At 44.6% G+C, this 23716-nt stretch overlaps 2 protein-coding genes across 2 annotated transcripts in view; one reads left to right on the top strand and one right to left on the bottom strand.

Annotated features, from left to right (window-relative positions):
- Positions 1–15937, top strand: part of GALNT15 (polypeptide N-acetylgalactosaminyltransferase 15) — a 39012-nt gene extending 23075 nt beyond the window's left edge. The window contains exons 5-10 of the mRNA XM_019934413.3: positions 5987–6104; positions 7421–7615; positions 8181–8312; positions 8899–9003; positions 12839–12982; positions 15576–15937. Coding sequence (XP_019789972.2) covers positions 5987–6104; positions 7421–7615; positions 8181–8312; positions 8899–9003; positions 12839–12982; positions 15576–15722 — 841 coding nt within the window. The 3' untranslated portion in view covers positions 15723–15937. The remainder of the gene's footprint in view (positions 1–5986; positions 6105–7420; positions 7616–8180; positions 8313–8898; positions 9004–12838; positions 12983–15575) is intronic.
- The window catches only part of DPH3 (diphthamide biosynthesis 3), a 62808-nt gene that overhangs the window by 3096 nt on the left and 35996 nt on the right, over positions 1–23716 (bottom strand). The window lies entirely within an intron of this gene.

The following is a 23716-nucleotide window of genomic DNA, read 5'->3' as shown; positions in this document are numbered from 1 at the left end:
GACGCCATAAGTCTCAAAATATGTCCAACTTTATGGTTTGCTTCTCATGTGTTTGGTTTTTGGACAACTATTCTATTTAAGTCAATGTTCTAGATACCTTCTGCTTTATAACAAACCATCCAAACTTAAAGGCGTGAAACAGCTGTTTTATTAAGAGCATGGACTCTGGGTTGTGAATTCTGAAAGGGAGCATTGGCGTTGGCTGTCTCTGCTCCGTGGGGTCTGGGGCCTCCGCAGGACTATCCTTTACTAGACTAGACTGGCTGGAAATGACTCAACAGCTCCGGGCAGGAATCCCCTGGAGTTTGACTCTGGCCGTCGCTGGGACCCAGCAGGAGCTTCTTCCCCATTCTCTCCTTGAAGTCACTGAAGGCAGGTTAGTTGGGGTTTCCTACACCCCGGCATTGGGTTCGGAGAGCAAGTACCCAAAAGGAGCCAGGCAAACCAAGCTGTATCCCCCAACCGATTAAAAAAATAATCTATTGAGGTGAAATTCATTTAACATAAAATGAACCATTTCAAAGTGAACAATTCAGTAGCATTCAGTACATTCACAATATTGGGCAACCACCACCTCCTTTTAGTTCCAAAACATTTCCATGATTCCAAAGGAAAATCCCTTCCTTAGTGTCTCCAGCTGTCCCCTTGCCCCAGCCTCTGGCAATGCCCAATCTACTGTCTGTCTCTATTTATCAAATCTGGGTATTTCATATCAATGGAATCGTACAATAGTTAACCTTTATGTGTCTTCTCTCACTTACTGTGATGTCTTAAGGCATGCATCCCCTTTTATAACTAAGTCTCAGAAGTCACCTAAGGTCACTTCCTCCAAAGTCACAGGCCCACCCAGGTCCACAGGAAGGAGACATGGACCCACCTCTCAGGGGTGTCAATGTCAATGTCATGTTGTAAGAAAAGCCTGTGGGATAAGGAATCTGCCACAGCTGACCTGCCCAGTGCCAAGCAGTTACCCAAGTTGTTTCCAAATGCCTAGTCCAGGGACACGAAGTGAAGGCATTAGGCACAAACAGGACTTCCAAGGGACTGCCCGAGGGTGTGCAACTCTCACAGCTGACATGTGATAAACCATGAGCTTAGATACGCAAAAAACATTTCTTTTTATTTTCTACTAACCGGACTTAGGCAATTTCTGTCTTGACCCCTGCTTCCTAATGGCAGAAACCTTCCAGACAAATTAGACAAATTCAGTGATAGCTTAGTCATCTCATCTTTAAATCTGTCATCCATGCTTGTCCACCCTCCCGTCCCCCCGAGGTTGACTTTGAGCTCCAGGCTTCTGTCGGGGAGGTGGGTGGGGAGGGAGTGCCCCACCTCAGGCTTTAGCTGTCCTGCATCGGTGTTCACCACGATGCACTTTCACTGGTTGTGGCCTCTGATGCGGGGCTGGCACGCTGTCCCCAGTGGCCTGCACCTTCCACGTGGCATCTGCTGAAGTCCCACATCTTCTCCTGGCCCCCATAGCACAGCACACGCTGGTGTGCTGATGGGCTAGGGGTCTCCATGGAACTGCACCCACCACCTTCTGCCTGGATCCCCAGGGCCCCCGTGACCTTCTGCCTGGGTCCCCAGGGTACCACCTAGACCCGTCTCCCGGGACCGAAGGTGGTCAGGGGGTTCCTGAACTCCCAGGGCAGCCAGATGGGAGGTGGGCAACATGCCCCCTGCTCTCTGATTCCCAAACAACAAGCACGGGATCCTCTTCTTCCAGGAGTTAACCCCGAAGGTGTAAAGGTGGACACAAGGTCCTTCTCAGGGATCTACCTGCACCTTTGTCTCTTGGTCTCCCCACGGGCTCTCTCTTCTCTCCTCAGGGTGGAGGATCTTATCTAGTTGGACATAGAAAATACTGGCTCTGTGAGGGTGATCCCTCAGCTTACGCATAGGCGGCGGCTTTGTCACTCAAACTTTAAAACTCAGAGTCTGGTGTCTTCGTTCTTGGCTGTTGGGCCATGTTGTAGTCAGCTCAGTGGTCATAAGAAAATACTGCATGTTGGGTGGCTTAACCCACATTAAATTTATTTTCTCACAGTCCTGGAGGGTAGAAGCCCAAGATCAAGTTTCTGGCCAATTTGGTTTTTGGTGAGACTTCTCTTCCTGACTTGCACACAGCCACCTCTCCCTGTGTCCCCACAGGACAGAGAGGGGGTCCTGGGGTCTCTTCCTCTTCTAAGGGCACTGAGTCTATCAGATCAAGGCTCCCCCCTTATGACCTCATGTATCCTTAATTACTTCCTCAGAGGCTCCATCTCCAAATACAATATACGCTGGGAGATAGGGCTTTGCCATGTGAATTTGGGAGGGACACATACATTCAGTCTGTAACAGGCCAATACCAACCTTGGGCCTTGTATACCCAATGGGGAAGTTTCATGGTATTAAGATGTAACTATGTGGGGTCGGGGTGCAGAGCCAGATAGATTTCACCTCCTTCCATCATAGGTATGAATCCTGAAAGTGCAGAGAGCTTTGAATGCTTTCTAACCTCTTTCCTGGTCCATCAGCCTCTTCTGAGCACCTGTTTTATGCCAGATACTCTAAGGGCTGTGGACACAAAGAATTGAAAGAGAAGTTTCCAGACCTCTTCGATTTATGGTGTGGGGAGGGTAGTAGATTGGTGAGCAGTATGAGGGGTACCGGACAGAGGGGCCCACAGGGAGTTAAGAGAGGTGCTCGCTTGAGGGAACAATTTATTCTGCTCCAGCCGAAGCAAAGGGATTCTATTGAAGAGAACAGACTTCTCAGAGGACCTTTACCCAACCTGAGGCAAAGGCACTTTGACCCCAGGCATCAATCCTCTCTGGAACCTTCTAAGCCTCAGGGCCTCTCTGATGGCCAAGGTCACTGTAGGTCACCTTGACCTACCATTGGCCAAAGTCAGCACCAGAGAGCCCAGCCACCTTTGCCCTCAGCAGCCAGTCCTTCCCTGAGACCCGGCTGCTACCTGGGGCCCCACGGAGAACTCAGCCTCCCTATCCAGGGCCCAGATCCCTCCTCACACACATTCATACTTTTCTACCCATGTCTTCCCCACCCTGAATACTCTGACTTCATGGCTTCCCTCATCAGTCTGGTGAGAGAGCACGAAACGAGGAATTAGGACAAGGTTTGGTACAGACTCTATACAGATGCTAAGAAAATTCCAGAAAGGGTATCATCATTTGTATACTTGCAAATGATAGTATTAAGGAATATTTACTGAACATATATTATGTGCTTAGCTAATGCTGTAAACATAGTATACATATTAACTCAAACCTTACCATAATTCTGTAAAGCAGTTATTGTTACTAATTACTGTTATTAATCCCATTTACACGTGTGAAAAGTGAGGTATCTAGAGACTAAATTACAGATGAAACCCCCAGAGGTTGCCCAGTTCCATAAGGTTGTTAAGAGGTAGATCCAGGGTTAAAACCCTTATGGCCTGGGGCTTCTCTGGTGACACAGTGGTTGAGAGTCTGCCTGCTGATGCAGGGGACACAGGTTCGTGCCCCGGTCCGGGAAGATCCCACATGCCGCGGAGCGGCTGGGCCCGTGAGCCATGGCCACTGAGCTTGTGCATCCGGAGCCTGTGCTCCGCAACGGGAGAGGCCACGACAGTGAGAGGCCTGCGTACTGCAAAAAAAAAAACCCCAAACCAAAAAAACCCTTATGGCCAGCCTCCTGACACATCGCTCTTCACGGCTCTGATCTGCTGTGTTTTTTTGTTTTAATTTATTTACTTGTTTATTTATTTTTGGTTGCATTGGTCTTCATTGCTGTGTGTAGGCTTTCTCTAGTTGTGGCAAGCAGGGGCTACTCTTTGTTGTGGTGCGTGGGCTTCTCACTGTGGTGGCTTCTCTTGTTGCGGAGCACAGGCTCTAGGCACACCGGCTTCAGTAGTTGCAGTGCATGGGCTCAGTAGTTGTGGCTTACGGGCTCTAGAGCACAGGCTCAGTAGTTGTGGCACATGGGCTTAGTTGCTCCACAGCATGTGGGATCTTCCTGGACCAGGGCTCGAACCCGTGTCCCCTGCATTGGCAGGTGTATTCTTAACCACTATGCCACCAGGGAAGTCCCCTCTGCTGTGTTTTAAATACAAGTTTTAAATACAGTCTGTCATCCCCAGATACCCACGTCAGTTCAGGACATGGTTTACTTCCAGATGCATCATGAAAAAGCACTTGATTTTCAGAGATCTTTGGATTTTGGCATGCACATGTGCTTTACATGACATTTCTTTTAATCCCCACAAAACCCTATTATGAAACACTATTACTGTACCCGATTAGAGGTAAGGAAATTGAGACCAGACAGGTTATCTGTATCATCCAAGATCTTACAAATTGTGAGTGGTAGAATTGGAAATTGTATCAAGTAATAACTACACTACTGGTTTTCAGTATTGTGGTATAACTTAGTATATTTAATAACCTCAAGGTCAGTAGTTTTGTTACTGTAAGACTATTTTCTTAGTAATTAAAAAAAAATCTGAACTCTGAGTCACTCACTCCTTGAGGCATACCCAGAGTTTGGCTGCATTAAAATTTGTTCTTTTATGGAGGTTCCTTAAAAAACTAAAAATAAAATTACCGTATGACCCAGCAATCCCACTACTGGGCTTATACCCAGAGAAAACCATAATTCAAAAAGACACATGCACCCCAACGTTCATTGCAGCTCTATTTACAATAGCCAGGTCATGGAAGCAACCTAAATGCCCATCGACAGACGAATGGATAAAGAAGATGTGGTATATATACACAGTGGAGTACTACTCAACCATAAAAAGGAACGAAATTGGGTCATTTGTAGAGATCTGGATGGATCTAGAGACTGTCATACAGAGTGAAGTAAGTCAGAAAGAGAAAAACAAATGTCGTATATTAACGCATATATGTGGAACCTAGAGAAATGGTACAGATGAACCGATTTGCAGGGCAGAAATGGAGACACAGATGTAGAGAACAAACGTATGGACACCAAGGGGGGAAAGTGGTGGGGAGGGGGGTGGTGGTGTGATGGATTAGGAGATTGGGATTGACATATAGACACTAATATGTATAAAATGGATAACTAATAAGAACCTGCTGTATAAAAAAATTTTTTTTAATTTTTTTAAGAACCAAAAAACCCCCCAAAAACAACAACAATGAAAATTTGTTCTCTTTTGAATAAAGAGATTGTGGTTCAAAAGCCTCTGGCTCCATCCTCCCCAGTTAAACCCTTCTGAGGGATGCTGTTGCCATCTTCATTCCCTCACTCGGGATTCCAGCTTTCTGTGTTTTTAATTCATGTGTATTTCCCCCAGAGCAGATGGGGACCTATCTACTTCCAGAGTCCCTGGGGGATTCATCTTAGAATTGGGGAGGGGGTGAATGGTCACGAAGCAAACAAGAGCGTGAGATCAGGGGTGAGGGAAGAAAGAGGACTGCCGGTTTCCTTGGTCCATGCCTGGTGCTGCCGGCCTTAGGGCATCTTATTTAACCAAGGTCTTCTTCCCAAAATCTCGCCAGAGGGGCCTCTCCCTGAAGGAGCAGTACTGGAGGATGGGGTATAAAAGGCCCAGGCAACCAGAACTCTCTCTCGCTTTTTTTTTTTTTTTTTTGCGGTACGCGGGCCTTTCAGTGCTGTGGCCTCTCCCATTGCGGAGCACAGGCTCCGGACGCGCAGGCTCAGAGGCCATGGCTCACGGGCACAGCCGCTCCGCGGCACGTGGGATCTTCCCAGACCGGGGCACAAACTCTTGTCCCCTGCATCGGCAAGCAGACTCTCAATTACTGCGCCACCAGGGAAGCCCATAGAGCTCTCTTTTCATGAAATACTGGATTTCTGACATGCTTGCTTGGCTCCAGTCTTGAGATCTGTCTGAGCCCTGAGTCCACTCTCTGGGCCACTGGAGCGCCCCCTACCTGCCATCCCCCCACCGCTCACCAGATGCTCCAGGTTCTGAACCTTTCTACATAGTCTCACCTTCTCTCTCCAGGAGCCCTGTGCTGCCCGGCGGGGTCGTGGCCATGGACAGACATTACTTCCAAAACACTGGAGCGTATGACCCTCTCATGTCACTGAGGGGTGGCGAAAACCTCGAACTGTCTCTCAAGGTACTTCCTGGGCCAAGGGAGGCCCAGGTGGGTTCTTTGGAGCCCTGTGTCCAGTCACAGCTTGGAGGTCAGGGCTAAGGCTTCGGGCAAGTTACAGAGTCATTATACGTAGTGTGTCAAACCCTCATTTCTCCCCCTTTTTCATCTCTCTTGAGTTCACCCCAGCCTCCTTCTTGAACTCGCCTGTCAAACCTGCCCTTAGGAAAGGGCGAGTTTTCAGTCATCTCCACCTGAGTGCAAAGCTTCCCCTACGTTCTCCATTCCCGGCACCCTTAGCATCTTGACAGTTTTCACAGCACCCATTGGCCAAAGCAAATACCAAGCAGTTCTGTGCATTGAGTAGTTTGGTCCAAAGAACTTAGTAAGTATTTGTCCGAACAGCTTAGCACCCACTGGGCGCCAGACAGTTTCTCAAACCTTGGAATCAGATTGGACCCGCCACCCTCATTTCCTGTTCCATGTTGATTTTTAACCTGATGCAGCAACCACTGAAAACCCACCCCAACAAAGACATATATCGCTAAAAGGGCAGTGATCTAAGGTTGAAACAATGAATTGCCTTGAACTTGTACTTTTCAGAACACAGATGTCACCGTGTTTCTCCTGAACAATGAAAATATCCCACGTGGCCTTTGAGTTTGCTGCAGCACCCTGCAGTGCCTTGGCACCCAGTTTGGGAACCCCATCGGTTTGGGTTCTTGGTGTGTTTTGCTTCATGTACTGCCTATCTTAGGCATGTTTTCACTTTCCTCTTTATTCCCAAGGGGAATAAAAGGCTTCCTGTCAAATGAACTTCAGGCATTTGGGAGTAGGAGGGAGTGAGTGGAGAGTAGAGAAATTTCCAGAAGTAGAAAGATTCTGGTTGAGGAAAGCTTGCTTTGACCTCCACACAGATGGCTTCTGGTGCCTTTGCAACAGGAGACTGCACAAGCTTTTAGAAATTCCCCGGCCACTAGGTTTACCCTTTTCCCCGAGGAAGCAGCCTTGGGAGAATCCAGGCGCTAACTACGGCATGGCTGCATCCTCTAAGTGCTGAATCTGGTCACGTGTTTCAGTAGGGGTGGGGAACCACAGGTAGTGGCAAGGGGTGTGAGCCCCTCACACCATGAGTTCTGACCCAGGACAACCGCCCTCATTCTCCCCACCTTGTCCTTCCCCAGCCCAGAACCCTCAGATCTGGAAACCCTGCTCCATCCTGAGAACAAGAACCATCGTTCTCTTCTGTGCTCATGATTTCTGGTGCATTTTGCCAGCCCCTCACTCCCCACGTTGCTGGCGAGGAGTACAGAGGTGTTGATCTTCTCCTTTCTCTGCAGACCTGGCTCTGTAGGGGCTCTGTCGAAATCCTTCCCTGCTCTCGGGTGGGGCACGTCTACCGAAATCAGGATGCCCACTCCCCTTTTGACTGGGAGGCCACCCTGCGGAACAAGGTTCGCATTGCTGAGACCTGGCTGGGTGCGTTCAAAGAAACCTTCTACAGGCACAGCCCGGAGGCCTTCTCCTTGAGCAAGGTAAGGGGAGAGACTGGCAGGGTCTTCTGTGCCCACCCAGGGCCACCAGGTGGAGGCTGTGCAGGACCACCTCCCCTCCCGCCTGGAAGGGCAGATAGAAGCTTCTGGCTAGTACTTCCATGAGTGGCCCCTGTCAAGTGGCTCCTCTACCTGGCGGGGTTGTCCTCTGTCTCTTCCAGCATCTCCCAGGGGCATCATGGCCTGGAACCCCCTGATGTCTGTAGGGCTTCTGTCATCACATCTAAGGGGTGTGATCCTTCATCCCGTGGCCGGAGGAGAGGCTGGGTGAGGAGTGAGCGCTGCAGTGGGTCTCCAAGGGCCCTCACATTTTAAACATTTAATGAAATGTCTGCAAACAGTGCATTTTCACCTGGTCCACTACCACTCAGCGCCGTTCTGATGGTGTGACATGTAAATGCTATTTAATGTGGGACGTGGTTCACAGTGATGCTTGCTGTCTCCCTCCTTCAGCTTGCTCCCAGACACCTCTGTGCTTCCCAGCACATGAACTGTGATGTAAAACCAGCTTTCTCCGTCCTGCCGCCTGTGTCTCTCTCCTCCCCAGGCTGGGAAGCCGGACTGCACTGAACGCCAGCAGCTGCAGAGGAGGCTGGGCTGTCGGACCTTCCACTGGTTTCTGGCCAACATCTATCCCGAGCTCTACCCATCCGAACGCAGGCCCAGGTTCTCTGGAAAGGCAAGTCATGATAAAAACAAAGTGCAGAGGGCTTCCCTGGTGGCGCAGTGGTTGAGAGCCCGCCTGCCGATGCAGGGGACACAGGTTTGTGCCCCGGTCCGGGAAGATCCCACATGCCGCAGAGTGGCTGGGCCCGTGAGCCATGGCCGCTGAGCCTGCACGTCTGGAGCCTGTGCTCCGCAATGGGAGAGGCCACAGCAGTGAGAGGCCTACGTACCGCAAAAAAAAAACAAAAACAAAGTGCAGAGAGAGAGGAAGAGAACGGGTTGGGTGGTCTCCCAGGATAGGAGCTGAAGTTCAGATGCTCTTCCATGACCCTGGCCACCCAGTCCCAGCTCAGCAGGGCCTCCTTGTGGGGGGTGGCTGGGCTGCCCCATAACCCATCCCAGGGCCCCTTCACCAGGACAGGTGCTGTCACCTCCTTCAGGAGGCCTGTCCTTAGGGTCACTGGCTTCAGATTGACCTCGATCATTTTTATGATCTGAGCATGGAACCTTGAGCTACACTGCAGAGGGTGAAGGAGTGGCCGACAGAGGGCATCTTTACAGCAGAGGGCGGGATTCACTTCTGTGAACATTGCTTACAGCTCCACAACACCGGACTTGGCTTCTGTGCAGACTGCTTGGCAGAAGGGGACGTCCTGGGCTGTGCCATGATGCTAGCTCCTTGCAGTGACAGCCAGCAGCAGCAGGTGGGTGGTCAGTGTTCTCAGACCTGCAAGGGGTCTTTGCTGGGATGGCCCTCCCTTCCCTTTGGGGCATCTCCTTTCAGTGGTCCCATGTCCCTTGACTGTGCATGGTCCCCCACTCTGACGACCCATTCCCCAACCTGCCCCAGCCCCAAGCCCAAATGTGGACCCATCTGACAGATGAGGAAACCGAGGCTTGGAGAGTGGCTAGCCCAGGGGCTTCAAACTCAGGTGTGTCTCCAGGGTTTAAGTGGATAAAGGAAACAAACCCGGGGAGCTGGGCGGAGGCTGTTGTCACAGAGGAGCGCCTGCCCCAGCCTCAGTAAATGTCTTTCGTTTTGTATGAAACCAGATCCAGTATTACAAGATCATCCAAAAATTTAAAAGACACTGGAAATCCAGAGTTTATGGAAAGGATCCCCATTTTTTTCTTTTTCTTATTTTTTTATCGAAGTATAGTTGATTTACAATGTTGTGTTAGTTTCTGGTGTACAGCACAGTGATTCAGTTATACATATATAAATATATATATACTCTTTCTCAGATTCTTTTCCATTATACCTTATTACTGGATATTGAATATAGTTCCCGGTGCTATACAGTTGGACCTTGTTGATTATCTATTTTATATATAGTAGTTTGTATCTGCTGATCCCAAACTCGTAATTTATCCCTCCCCCCTTTTCCCCTTTGGTAATCATAAGTTTGTTTTCTATGTCTGAGTCTGTTTCTGTTCTGTGAATATCCTAAGTGAAGTAAGTCAGACAGAGAAAGACAAATATCCTAACATATCTCTTATATGTGGAATCTAAAAAAATGATACAAATGAACTTATTTATAAAATGGAAAAGCTCCCCATTTAAATTAAAAATCTATAATCAGAGGTCAAAGAAGACCTGTGTGCAGGCAAATTTCCACCAGGGCACCTTTCTGAAACATCTGGACCAGCTCAAGATCGTTAGCCAACTAGAACCAGAGATGGAGAAAGTGGGTCACCGAGCAGGCACTATAGGCACAGAAACACTGAGGAATCGAGGGGACCCTGGAAAATGTTACCCATTTGCAGCAGTGCCTCAAACCCATAGCTCGTGACTGTGTTCCTAAGACTCCAGGCTTCTGACGCCGAGTCCTGCCCAGAGTAGCTATGCTGTGTCTTTCGGGCATTTAATGGGGATCTATGGGGGCCAATACTTCTGGGCCAGAGGGGGAACTTTAGGGCATCACAGGAGCCTGGGGTGTGTGTGTGTGTGTGTGTGTGAAGTGGGGAGAGGGCTGGATCTGGGTAGACAAGGCTCCTGGCCTCTGGTGACCCTCTGCCTCACTTGTCAGAGGAGACCTTACACACAGATGGGGTCATCGGGTTTCAGAGCTGTGGCCTCATTCGGAACGTTTCCCACACACAGAGCAATGTGGTTTGTGAAACTCCTTCCACAGGGAGAAAGGCTTCCACTGCATGGTCAGGAGGAAGGCAGAGGGTACAAACGCCCCTGGGGATGGGAGGGAAAGAGCACACGAGCTCTCCTGGGGCGCACTGGAGACCAACTCCATGGATTTCCCGGGGCCTCACTCTGCAGCATGGCTGGACCCTTCGGTACCGAGGAAGGGCGGGGTTGCCCTGTGACAACAAAAGTTTATGGCCCAAAGGGTGACACTGAAAGTGACTGGCAGGCACTGACCACAGGGAGAGTCTCTCCTTGAGCCAGAGGTCCTGCTCGTGGGTACATATGGCCAGAAGGGACCTGAATCAGGTCTGAAATCCACACTGAGTTAGGGGAAGAATCTAGAGACAGAGGGTCCTTCCGGCACCATGTGGGCTCCTTGGATATCAGGAAGGTCTCCTTCTATGTTAGGGTATTTCTTCTCTTCAAATTTCCATCTCAGGAATAACTGCCCAGGTCGTGAGACGTCCCCATGATGCCGGATGAAGGTTGGTGTGTCCACTTCTTATCAAAACTTGGATGACAACCTGGAAAGTCTAGCCCGCCCCCCAAATCTTTCTCTTTTCAGCCTGTGATGGGGCCTTTGCATAAGTTGTCCTACCCCAAAGGCCTGTATTAAAAAACAAACAACAAAGTGTAACTTCCTGGAGATATTGATCAAACGAGTCAGGTGAGGCCCCAAGAGCCTGGGGTGAAAGGCAGAACAAGTCTTGGAGGGTCCAGCCCTGCAGGCAGGACTGGCGAGGCTCTGGGACCCTAGGGGAAGGCCCTGAGCCTGGAGGACACCCGGGGAAGCAAGTTCTCAATATCCATTTGTCCCCTTTCAGTTTTGCCCTTTTACCAATGTTCTAGAACACCCCAATGGGCACTCACACCTGGCACAGGAGGACAGAGAGATAGCTCTGTGTTGGTGGAAATAGCTCACCTTCTAGCTGTGTGACATCAGGCAGGCCTCTTAACCCCTCTGAGTCTTGGTTTCCTCATCTGTAACTGGGGATAATGGTGCAAAAAGAATGTTAGCTTTTGGATTTATTTATTTATTTACATTCTTGGTGGGGAGGTGGGGATTAGCAAGGGCTTCTGTATCCAGAAAAATTGTGAACTTGCTAAGCTGAAAGCACCATATGCCATATAAAAAAGAAGAAACACCCTCTTTTATGCATAAGTAACTATGTTTATAACAAAGGGAAATCTCCAGGGGCCCCGAATCCAGAGGCAACTGAAATAGAGTCATAGGGCCATGGCCAAGCTCTCCTGCAGGGTGAAGGGGACAGTTTCTGTCAAACCTCAGGAACCCAGAGGCGTTGGTTCCAAGCAGGAGATAGTGACGAAAGCCCATCTTCAGCCCATGACAGATGAGGGGTTGGAAATGGGACACCCATACAAAGCCAACTTTGACCTTCACAGAGTAACCTATCTGTGAAAACCGGGACTAGAAAAGACTACCTATTGCCACCAGAAGATGACAAGGAAGCAGGTCTGTAGACAGGTCTTTGCGTTGGAGAAAATGACTCTTCCCTGAAAATTTTTAACCACAAGTTTGTGTCCGACGTGGGTTTAGGGTTCAAATTTATAGAAACTGTGTTGTCTGGGAATCCTCAGGTGGGACTGGCTACCTAACTTGTTGGGCTCAGTGCAAATGAAGATGGTGAGACCTATCACTCAACAATTATTAAGAATTCCTAGACAGTATCAGCATTAAACCAAATATATTACACCAAGAACATTAAACCCTTCTAAGCATGAGGCCCCTGCAGTTACACAGGTCACATGCCCATGAAGCCAACCCCGTCTCCCAGCCACAAAGTTAGCGTAAAAATTAGTTCAGGCTGCATTTAGCAGGAACAAACGGAAAATGGTTTTATCGGGATGTGTTTCCAACCTGGGCCCACGAGCTTCCCGCAGCTAAAGCCCCTCTGCAAAGGAATGCATGATCCAGTCCTATGGAACCCAGGAGGAAATGCAAACCATGAGCGAGAGTCAGCAGATACAAAAGACAGAAGGAAAATCACTTGCAGGGCCAGCACAGACGTCTCCAGAAAGAGATCCACTCGGGCCTCAGGAGTTTCCTCATCTGCTCTTCCAACTGTACCCTCACAAAACACACAGCATCCTTTATGGCCTCACCTATGATACAGTAAATAGAATAATGGAGGAACTTTCCAGAATGTATAAATATGAATGCAAAAGTAGATGGAATGTGGAGATTTCAGAGGCCAGGGCTAGTCCGGCATCATATCTGTGGACTTGACTATGAGATAGGGTCTTGCTGACCCCAGTAGAATCTGAAGGTTGCCCCCAGACCTCAGCCCTATTGCAATGAGCTCTCCTTCCTTTACCTCCAGCTTTGGAGAGGATCTCCTTCTAGCTGTGCTAACAGCCATTTCCCTCTGTCCCAGCACCTGGATCACATGGGCAGGAAGGAGATCCACTATGGCAGCCCCCACCACCTGTGCTTCGATGTCAGGCGAGAGCAGGTGATTCTGCAGAACTGCACCAAGGGAGGCCCTGACATCCATCGGCAGCACTGGGACTACCAGGAGGTAAGTAACCCAGCTAGGAAGGATTCAGCGGGGCGGCTGGCTGGTACGTGTCTCAGGCTCTTCCAAGAGGTCAAGTATTACCATACAAGCCTGTGTCCCTGCTGTTGAACTGAGTGACTTGGCACTAAGGCCTCAGGGGGAGGTGAAGCCAACCTTGCAGCAAAGTTAACCACCAGCATCTTGAAATGTACTGATTTGCCAGGTTTCTGTATAGCTCTGGTCTTGATATGGTGGAGAGAGGAGACAGCCTCTTTTTAAAGTTTATTAGCTTAGGTCACAAGTAGGACCATGGAGCGTGTTACAGAAGCAGTCAACCACGTTGGTGGTGTGGTTTTAGGGGCAATGGAAAGGCCTGCCTCCTGTTCCACAACCAGATAGATGAGGATGTAGATCGTTCTTTCTTCCTTTGCAAATTCCACTCTGAGCATTTCATCAGTTTAGTAAGGCTTTGATTCCCATGACTCCAGAGAGAAGCTTGAGATCCTTTCCAGAGGTTATGCATCAATAAAGAGGAAATAGGAGTGTAAGTATTAGGAAATAGGAGGAGTGTAAGTATTTAGGGAGAGTGAGCCGTTTACAGGATTGGGATTGGAAGGTGACAGTATCAACAGTAACTGTCCATACATAGTTTTTCCTTCACCTCAAATCCCTTCTGAAATGAGTTAGGGCACAAGTATACAAACAAACAGATTAATACACACATCTTTTAAACATGCCTTTCTTCAACTTTTGCTTGGGAATAACGGGGGCGGGGGGAGTAAATAACTAAGCAGAACTCCATGCATCGGTACTCTTAAAGCAGGCTGTGAAAGAGGAAAATCGTATAGTGTAAAACTTAAGCTGAGCTCACGATAAACAGTTGAGAACAAAGCTCTTGGGGCTTTGGTGACAAGTGAACCTAGGCCTCAGGGGGCCCACACATGCTCAAAGAATTCTTAGAAACCAAGTTAAGGCCCTTTATGAATGATCATAAAGGATCATTCTAAGAAAGTCCTCTGGATAAGATAGATTTAGAAACAGCATTTAAAAATAATATGTAAAAGATTAGTGACTAAGATACACCCAGCATCTTTCAGGCATTAAAAAATAAGGCTTTAAAAAAGTATTCTCATTCAGCCATAAAAAGGAGCAAGATACTGTTCATAGCAGCAGTATTCACAATAGTCAATAGGTGGAAGCAACCCAAGGGTCCAGTGATTGATGAATGAATAAACAAAATGTGCTATATATATACAATGGACTATTTTCCCACCTTAAGAAAGAAGGAAACCCTGTCATTTGCTTCAACATGGATGAAGCTTGAGGACATTATGCTAAGTGAAATAAGCCAGTCACAAAAAGACAAATACTGTATGATTAAACTTATATGAAATATATAGAGAAGTCATATTCATACAAACAGAAAATAGAATGGTGGTTACCAGGCACGAGGGGAAGTGAGGAGAGGGAAGTTGTTGTTTAATGGGTATAGAGTTTGTTTTGAATGAAGAAAAAGTTCTTCATTCAAAAAAGGAGATCTGTTTCACAACAAAGTGAATATACTTAACATTACTAAATTTTACACTTAAAAATGGTTAAAGTAGAAAGTTTTATGTTACATATTTTTACCACTACAAAGAAAGAAAGAAAGAAAGAAATTAGGTACTATTTTGTGCTACAACATGGATGAAACTTGAAAATACCATGCAAAGTGAAAGAAGCTAGTCACAAAAGGCCATATATTATATGATTCCATTTATATGAAATGTCAAGAAGAGACAAATCCATAAACACAGAAACTAGATTAATGATTTCCAGTGGCTGGAAGGAAGCAGGAATGGGAAGTGACTGCTAATGGATAGTACATTTCTTTTTACAGTGATGAAATTTTCTGCAATTAGATAGAGGTGATGGTTGCATATACTTTGTGAATATACTAAAATCTGCTGAGTTGTATTTAGGGCATGTGAATTATATCTCTAAATAAATAAATGGACATTATCAGCACTGTTGGTTAAGGTTGTTTAACTTTTCATAAAGAAATTGATTTTTTTCTTGAAAAGGGGATGGCTACATTCAGTATTAAGTTTGGTAGATTTTGGGCAGGAAGCAGTTATGGTCTTCCAAACATGGCTGACTCAGGCCTTCAGTGTATCCTTAAAGTCTTACTGTATACTGCAGCCTGGTGGCAGCAGTACTAAATTGCAGGATTAACAGAGGGCAGAGATTAAATTAAATCCTTTTGAAAGCAGAAATTTACAAGTACAGTGATAACAATGAATGTCAACAATACAGTATAATGATTGAACATGATCTTTACACTGGCATTTTACTAGCCAGAACTCTCCAAGAAATGGCATAATTACCCAACCACAATAATAATAATTGAATTAATGACCCCAAGGCTCTGTATGATATTTAAATTTTAGGGTTACCTAAATTATATTATATAGTAACCAAAATACTCCAATTCCTTACCAGGCCAGTTCATATCACCTTTATTATTCTCTTAATGATTAGCACAAATCTTAGAAATTTCCTTCTTTGCTGACTGATTGTGGGGGACCAACTCATTTTCTTTTTTTTTTTTTTTCCTTTTCTTCTCTCTTTTCAGAATGGAATGATTGTTCACATTCTTTCTGGGAAATGCATAGAAGCTGTGATGCAGGAAAACAATAAAGATTTGTATTTACGTGAGTGTGATGGAAAAGCCAGCCAGCTGTGGCGATTTGACAATGTCAGCACCGTGGATGAACAATGAATGCTACCAACAGAAGGAAAAGAGAAATGTGACCATAGAGGTTCAACTCAAGGGAACAACAGGAGCATGTGCATATCATGAAGGAGACCCTTTGTATTTGTGCAGTGGTGATAGTAGAAACAAAAACTCCACAAATGAATATGGGAAGTCTTTCCTTCCCGTACCTTACTTCATTGACCACTGGCTGTTTTAGAAAAAGAAAAACATGGACCCGTTGTCTCAATGTCTTCATCACTGGTAGATGATCCTTACATGGTACATAAGATTCTTGGGGGTTTTTTTTCCATTGAGCAGTAAATAATTGCTTTTATCTCTGACTAAGGAAAAAGGCCTGGCAACACCTTCAGGATACACAATTCTGATTGATCAGTTTATCACAAATGGCCTTATCTTGGGTTGTCTGTGTCACCAGCCATGAAAATTAAAGCATGAAGAAAGTGCAAAGTCCTGACATCCAAAAACCATTGCAATAGGCTTATGAGGACAAATTTCATGTTCATTGGTTGAGGCATAGCTCAGAGGAAGGAAGGCAAGTAAGCTACTGAGAGAAAATAGGGTTGGAGAGAGCTTTGACCCAATTCTTCAGCTCAGCCTAGTAGCTGAAAAGAGTCAGTAGACCTGGAATAAGATGTTCTCATGTTAATGAGAATTTCCTCAGAACTTTCTATCTCCATTCACCCTGCCCTTGCTGTTCTCTATCTAGATTAACCACAATCGGATTCTCATGCAATATTCTTTTCTTTAATCATTGGTGTTGGGTCAGCTTAGATTGAACACTCCCACTAACAGAAGTGTGTACAGTTCAGAAACTCTCCTGATGCCCTGTTACAGGGTTTGCACTGATTGGATCAGAATGAGCAACATTTGCAAAAAGGCAAACCTCCCTGGGAGGGAAATGCCAGCGTCTGAGCCAAAATTCTTATGAGAGGAACTAGAGGTGGGTGTTAATGTCCATGAAAGGGCTGACTCTGAGCCGGTAGGAAATGTCTGGGACCCTCAAATATGCCCACACCTGAACATTCAGTCATAGAAGAACACATCTCCATCAGGGCAGAGCCCATGCTAGCAAAAGCTGAATGGCCCTCTTGTTGTGACTTGGCCCACCCAGTTGGGTTGTAAGAGTTGCTGAGTGGGGGTGGTTCTGTGATTGAGAAGACATGGTGCTGGGTGGGGGACCCTGACACCCAAGGAGATGGGAAGAACCCCCAAGCGAACCAGTAGGATGTGGGGGGGACTGAGGGGGAAGGAGAAGTGGACGCTAGACAGGACCGGCACCCTTGAAGGGTGGCTGAGAGGGGGGGGAGGGGTTCCCACTCCTGGAGGGACCTCAGGGGCTCAGATCAGGGGCCCAGCATTTCCCCTGCCCAATCGGCCGGGGAAATCTGCTGGGCTTTCAGGCTGGGTCCTATGCCCTCAGAGGTCCCCTCTGGGCTGAGTTGGTCCTGGGGACATAGGAGCAAGGCCGGGAGAGAACAGGAGAGGCAGACGGGAGGGACCCTTCAGGACCAGAGGAGTAGGAAAGGAGCAGAGAGGGTTTGCCCCACCCACTCAGGCACAGGGAGCCTGCTGAGCTCCCAGGCCAGTCTCCCAACCTCCAAAGTCCCCTCTGGGTGCGTGGGTCCTGGGGGCATAGGAGGGAGGCTGGGGAGATCAGGAGAGGCAGGCGGGAGGAGCCCTCTGGGACCGGAGGAGTGGTAGAGGAGTGGAGGGCATTTGCCCTGCCCACTCAAGCCCAGGAAACCTGCTGGGTTCCCAGGTGAGGTCCCCCACCCTCTGAGACCAGAGGCAGGGGCACACCTGGGCCCTTCTGTTCTGTTGAGCCTAAGTCCCACCCACCACACACCCCGCACCTTTTCCAGCCCCATGGATCCTAAGCATAGGCCCCACTCACTGCTCAAACCTCACCCCTGCTCAGGCCCTGCCCTCCACAGCCAAGGCCTTTTCCACCTTTTCTTTGTTCTCTTCCTCTTTTTTACTATTGTGGTTCTGTTTTACTTTCCAGTTGTTGTTTCATCTATATTTTTATTTTTAGTCTAGGAAACTAACACAGCTGTTAGTTTCCTAGTCTAATTTTATTTTTTTACTTTGTTATGGTTCTCCTTTTTTTTTTTTTTTTTTAACCACCCCACACAGCTTGCAGGATCTTGGTTCATGAGCCGGGGGTCAGGCCAAAGCTCCTGCGGTGGGAGCTCCAAGTCCAAACCACTGGACTAACAGAGAACCTCAGAATCCAGGGAATATTCATTGGAGTGAGGTCCTCATCTCAGCACCAAGACCCAACTCTACCCAACAGCCTACAAACTCCAGTGTTGGAAGCCTCAGGCCAAACAACCAGAAAGACAGGAGCACAACCCCACTCATAAGAAAAGAAAAAAAAAATGAGATGGGAAAAAAATATGTCACAGATGAAGGAACAAAGTAAAAATCTACAAGACCAAAAAAATGAAGAGGAAATAGTTAATCTACCTGAAAAAGAATTCAGAGTACTGATGGAAAAGATGATCCAGAATCTCAGAAATAGAATGGAGGCACAGATTGAGAAAATAGAAGAAATATTTAACAAAGACCTAGAAGAACTAAAGAACAAACAGAGATGAACAGCACAATAACTGAAATGAAAAATACACTAGAAGGAATCAATAACAGAATAACTGAGGCAGAAGAATGAATAAGTGAGCTGGAAGATAAAATGGTGGAAATAACTGCTGAGGAGCAGAATAAAGAAAAAAGACTGAAAAGAATTGAAGACAATCTCAGAGACCATTGGGACAACACTAAATGCACCAACATTCGAATAATAGGGGTCCCAGAGGAAGAAGAGAAAAACAAAGGGTCTGAGAAAATATTTGAAGAGATTATAGTCAAAAACTTCCCTACATGGGAAAGGAAATAGTCACCCAAGTCCAGGAAGCTCAGAGAGTCCCATACAGTATAAAACCTAGGAGAAATACACAAAGACACATATTAATCAAACTAACAAAAATTAAATTCAAAGAAATAATATTAAAAGCAGCAAGGGAAAAACAAAAAATAACATACAAAGGAATCCTCATAAGGTTATCACCTGACTTTTCAGCAGAAAATCTGCAGGCCAGAAGGGAGTGGCAGGATATACTTAAAGTGATGAAAGAGAAAAATCTACAACCAACATTACTCTACCCGGCAGGGATCTCATTCAGATTCAATGGAGAAATAAAAAGCTTTTCAGACCAGCAAAAGCTAAGAGAATTCAGCACCACAAAACCAGCTTTACAACAAATGTTAAAGAAATTTCTCTAGGCAGGAAACACAAGAGGAGAAAAAGACCCACAAAAACATACCCCAGACAATTAAGAAAATGGTAATAGGAACATACATATTGATAATAGCCTTGAATGTAAATGGATTAAATGCCCCAACCAAAAGACACAGACTAGCTGAATGGATACAAAAACAAGAGCCATATATATGGTGTCTATAAGAGACCCACTTCAGACCTAGGGACACATACGACTGAAAGTGAAGGGATAGAAAAAGATATTCCATGCAAATGGAAATCAAAAGAAAGCTGGAGTAGCAATACTCATATCAGATAAAATAGACTTTAAAATAAAGACTGCTACAAGAGATAAACAAGGACAAGAGATAAAGAAGGACACTACATAATGATCAAGGGATCAATCCAAGAAGATATAACAATTATAAATGTTTATGGACCCAACATAGGAGCACTTCAGTATATGAGGCATGCTAACAACCATGAAAGGGGAAATCGACAGTAACACAGTAATAGTAGGGGACTTTAACATCCCACTTACACCAATGGACAGATCATCCAAAGAGAAAATAAATAAGGAAACACAAGCTTTAAATGACACAATAGACCAGTTACATTTAATTGATATTTATGCAACATTCCACCCAAAAGTGGCAGAATACACTTCTTTCTTTTCAAGTGCACATGGAAATTTCTTCAGGATAGATCACATCTTGGGTCACAAATCAAGCCTCAGAAAATTTAAGAAAACTGAAATCATATCATATCAAGCAGCTTTTCTGATCACAATGCTATGAGATTGGAAATCAATTACAGGAAAAAAAAACTGTAAAAACCACAAGTACATGGATGCTAACAGTGCATTACTAAATAACCAAGAGATCACTGAAGAAAGCAAAGAAGAAATTTTAAAAAACATAGAAACTAATGACAATGAAAACACAACAACCCAAAATCTATGGGATGCAGCAAAAGCAGTTCTAAGAGAGAAGTTTATAGCAATTCAACCTCACCTCAAGAAATAAGAAAAATCTTAAATAAACAATCTAACTGTACACCTAAAGCAACTAGAGAAAGAAGAGTAAAGAAAACCCAAAGTCAGTAGAAGGAAAGAAATCATAAATATCAGAGCAGAAATAAATGAAATAGAATATGAAGAAAACAATAGCAAAGATCAATAAATCTAAAAGCTGGTTCTTTGAGAAGATAAACAAAATTGATAAACCCTTAGCCAGCCTCATCAAGAAAAAAACGGAGAGGGCACAAATCAATAAAATTGGAAATGAAAAAGGAGAAATCACAACTGACACCACAGAAATACAAAGGATTACAAAAGACTACTACAAATAACTATATGCTAATAAAATGGACAACCACGAAGAAATGGACAAATTCTTTGAAAGGTGCAATTTCCCAAGGCTGAACCAGGAATAATTAGAAAATATAAAAGGACCTATCACTAGTAATGAAATTGAAATTGTAATTAAAAATCTTCCAACAAACCAAGGTCCAGGACCAGAGGGCTTCACAGACGAATTCTATTAAATATTTAGAGAAGAGCTAACACCATTCCTTCTCAAACTCATCCAAAAAATTGCAGAGGGACGAACACTCCCAAATTCATTCTACAAAGCCACCATCACCCTGATACCCAAACCAGAAAAAGATATCACAAAAAAAGAAAATTATAGACCAATATCACTGATGAACATAGATGCAAAAATCCTGAACAAATACTAGCAAACAGAATCCAACAACATATTAAAAGGATCATACACCATGATCAAGTGGGATTTATCCCAGGGATTCAAGGATTCTTCAGTATACACAAATCAATCAATGTGATACACCATATTAACAAATTGAAGAAGAAAAACCATATGATCATCTCAACAGATGCGGAAAAAGCTTTCAACAAAATTCAACACCCATTTATGATAAAAACTATCCAGAAAATGGGAATAGAGGGAACCTACCTCAACATAATGAAGGCCATATATGACAAATCCACAGCAAACATCATTCTCAATGGTGAAAAACTGAAAGCATTTCTACTAAGATCAGGAACAAGACAAGGGTGTCCATTCACCACTCTTATTCAACATGGTTTTGGAAGTCCTAGCCACGGCAATCAGAGAAGAAAAGGCAAAAAAAGGAACACAAATTGGAAAAGAAGAAGTAAAACTGTCACTGTTTGCAGACGACATGATATTATATATAGAAAATCCTAAAGATGCCACCAGAAAACTACTAGAACTAATTAATGAATTTGGTAAGGTTACAAAATTACAAAAATTACAAAATTTGGTAAGGATACAAAATTAATACACAGAAAGCTCTTGCATTCCTATACACTAACAATGAAAAATCAGAAAGAGAAATTAAGGAAACAATCCCATTTACCATTGCAACAAAAAGAATAAAATACCTAAGAATAAACCTACCTAAGGAGATGAAAGATTAGTACTCAGAAAACTATAAAATACTGGTGAAAGGAATCAAAGATGATATAAACAGATGGAGAAATACACCATGTTCTTGGATTGGAAGAATCAATGTTGTGAAAATGACTATACTACCCAAAGCAATCTACAGATTCAGTGCAAACCCTATCAAACTATCAATGGCATTCTTCACAGAATTAGAACAAAAAAATTTACACTTAATATGGAAACACAAAAGACCCCAAAAAGCCAAAGCAATCTTGAGAAAGAAAAACGGAATGGAGGAATCAGTCTCTCTGACTTCAAACTATACTACAAAGCTACAGTAATCAAGACAGTATGGTACTGACAAAAACAGAAATATAGATCAATGGAACACAATAGAAAGACAAGAGATAAACCGAGGCACCTATGGTCAACTGATCTATGACAAAGGAAGGCAAGGATATACAATGGAGAAAAGACAGTCTCTTCAATAAGTGGTGCTGGGAAAACTGGACAGCTACATGTAAAAGAATGAAATTTGAACACTCCCTAACACCACACACAAAAATAAACTCAAAATGGATTAGAGACCTAACTGTAAGACTGGTCACTATAAAACTCTTAGAGGAAAACATAGAAAGAACACTCTTTGACATAAATCAGAGCAAGATCTTTTTTGATCCACCTCCTAGAGTAATGAAAATAAAAACAAAAATAAACAAATGGGACCTAATTAAACTTAAAAGCTTGTGCAAAGCAAAGGAAACTACAAACAAGATGAAAAGACAACCCTCAGAATGGGAGAAAATATTTGCAAACGAATCAATGGACAAAGGATTAATCTCCAAAATATATAAACAGCTCATGCAGCTCAATATTAAAAAAACAAACAACCCAATACAAAAATGGGCAGAAGACCTAAATAGACATTTCTCCAAAGAAGACATACAGATGGCCAAGAAGCACATGAAAAGCTGCTCAACATCACTAATTATTAGAGAAATGCACATCAAAACCACAGTGAGGTATCACCTGACACCAGTTAGAATGGGCATCATGAGAAAATCTACAAAGAACAAATGCTGGAGAGGGTGTGGAGAAAAGGGAACCCTCTTGCACTGTTCATGGGAATGTAAATTGATACAACCACTATGGAGAACAGTATGGAGGTTCCTTAAAATACTAAAAATAAAATTACCATATGACCCAGCAATCCCACTACTGTGCATATACCCAGAGAAAACCATAATTCAAAAAGACACATGCACCCCAATGTTCATTGCAGCTCTATTTACAATAACCAGGTCATGGAAGTAACCTCAATGTCCATCAACAGATGAATGGATAAAGAAGATGTGGTACATGTATACAATGGAATATTACTCAGCCATAAAAAGGAATGAAATTGGTCATTTATAGAGATATGGATGGATATAGAGACTATCATACAGAGTGAAGTAAGTCAGAAAGAGAAAAACAAATATTGTATATTAATGCATATATGTGGAACCTAGAAAATGGTACAGACAAACCAGTTTGCAGGGCAGAAACAGAGACACAGATGTAGAGAACAAACGTATGGACACCAAAGGGGGAAAGTGGGGGTGGGGGTGGGAGTGGTGGTGTGATGAATTGGGAGATTGGGATTGACATGTATACACTGATGTGTAAAAAATTGATGACTAATAAGAACTTGCTGTATAAAATATAAGTAAAATTCAAAAATTCAAAAAAAAGTAGTAAAGAGAAAAAAAAAGAAAAGATCTCAACATCACTAATTATTAGAGAAATACAAATCAAAACTACAATGGGGTATCACCTCACACCGGTCAGAATGGCCATCATCAAAAAATCTACAAACAGTAAATGCTAGAGAGGATGTGGTGAAAAGGGACCCCTCCTGCACTGTTGGTGGGAATGTAAATTGATACAGCCACTATGGAGAACAGTACGGAGGGTCCTTAAAAAACTAAAAATAGAACTACCATATGACCCAGCAATCCCACTACTGGGCATATACCCTGAGAAGACCATAATTCAGAGTCATGTACCAAAATGTTCATTGCAGCTCTATTTACAATAGCCCGGAGATGGAAACAACCTAAGTGCCCATCATCGGATGAATGGATAAAGAAGATGTGGCACATATATACAATGGAATATTACTCAGCCATAAAAAGAAACGAAATTGAGCTATTTGTAATGAGGTGGATAGACATAGAGTCTGTCATACAGAGTGAAGTAAGTCAGAAAGAGAAAGACAAATACCGTATGCTAACACGTATATATGGAATTTAAGAAAAAAAAAT

This window comes from Tursiops truncatus, chromosome 4 (assembly GCF_011762595.2).
Source record: "Tursiops truncatus isolate mTurTru1 chromosome 4, mTurTru1.mat.Y, whole genome shotgun sequence".
Lineage (NCBI taxonomy): Eukaryota > Metazoa > Chordata > Mammalia > Artiodactyla > Delphinidae > Tursiops > Tursiops truncatus.
This window is presented reverse-complemented; position numbering and strand designations above follow the sequence as displayed.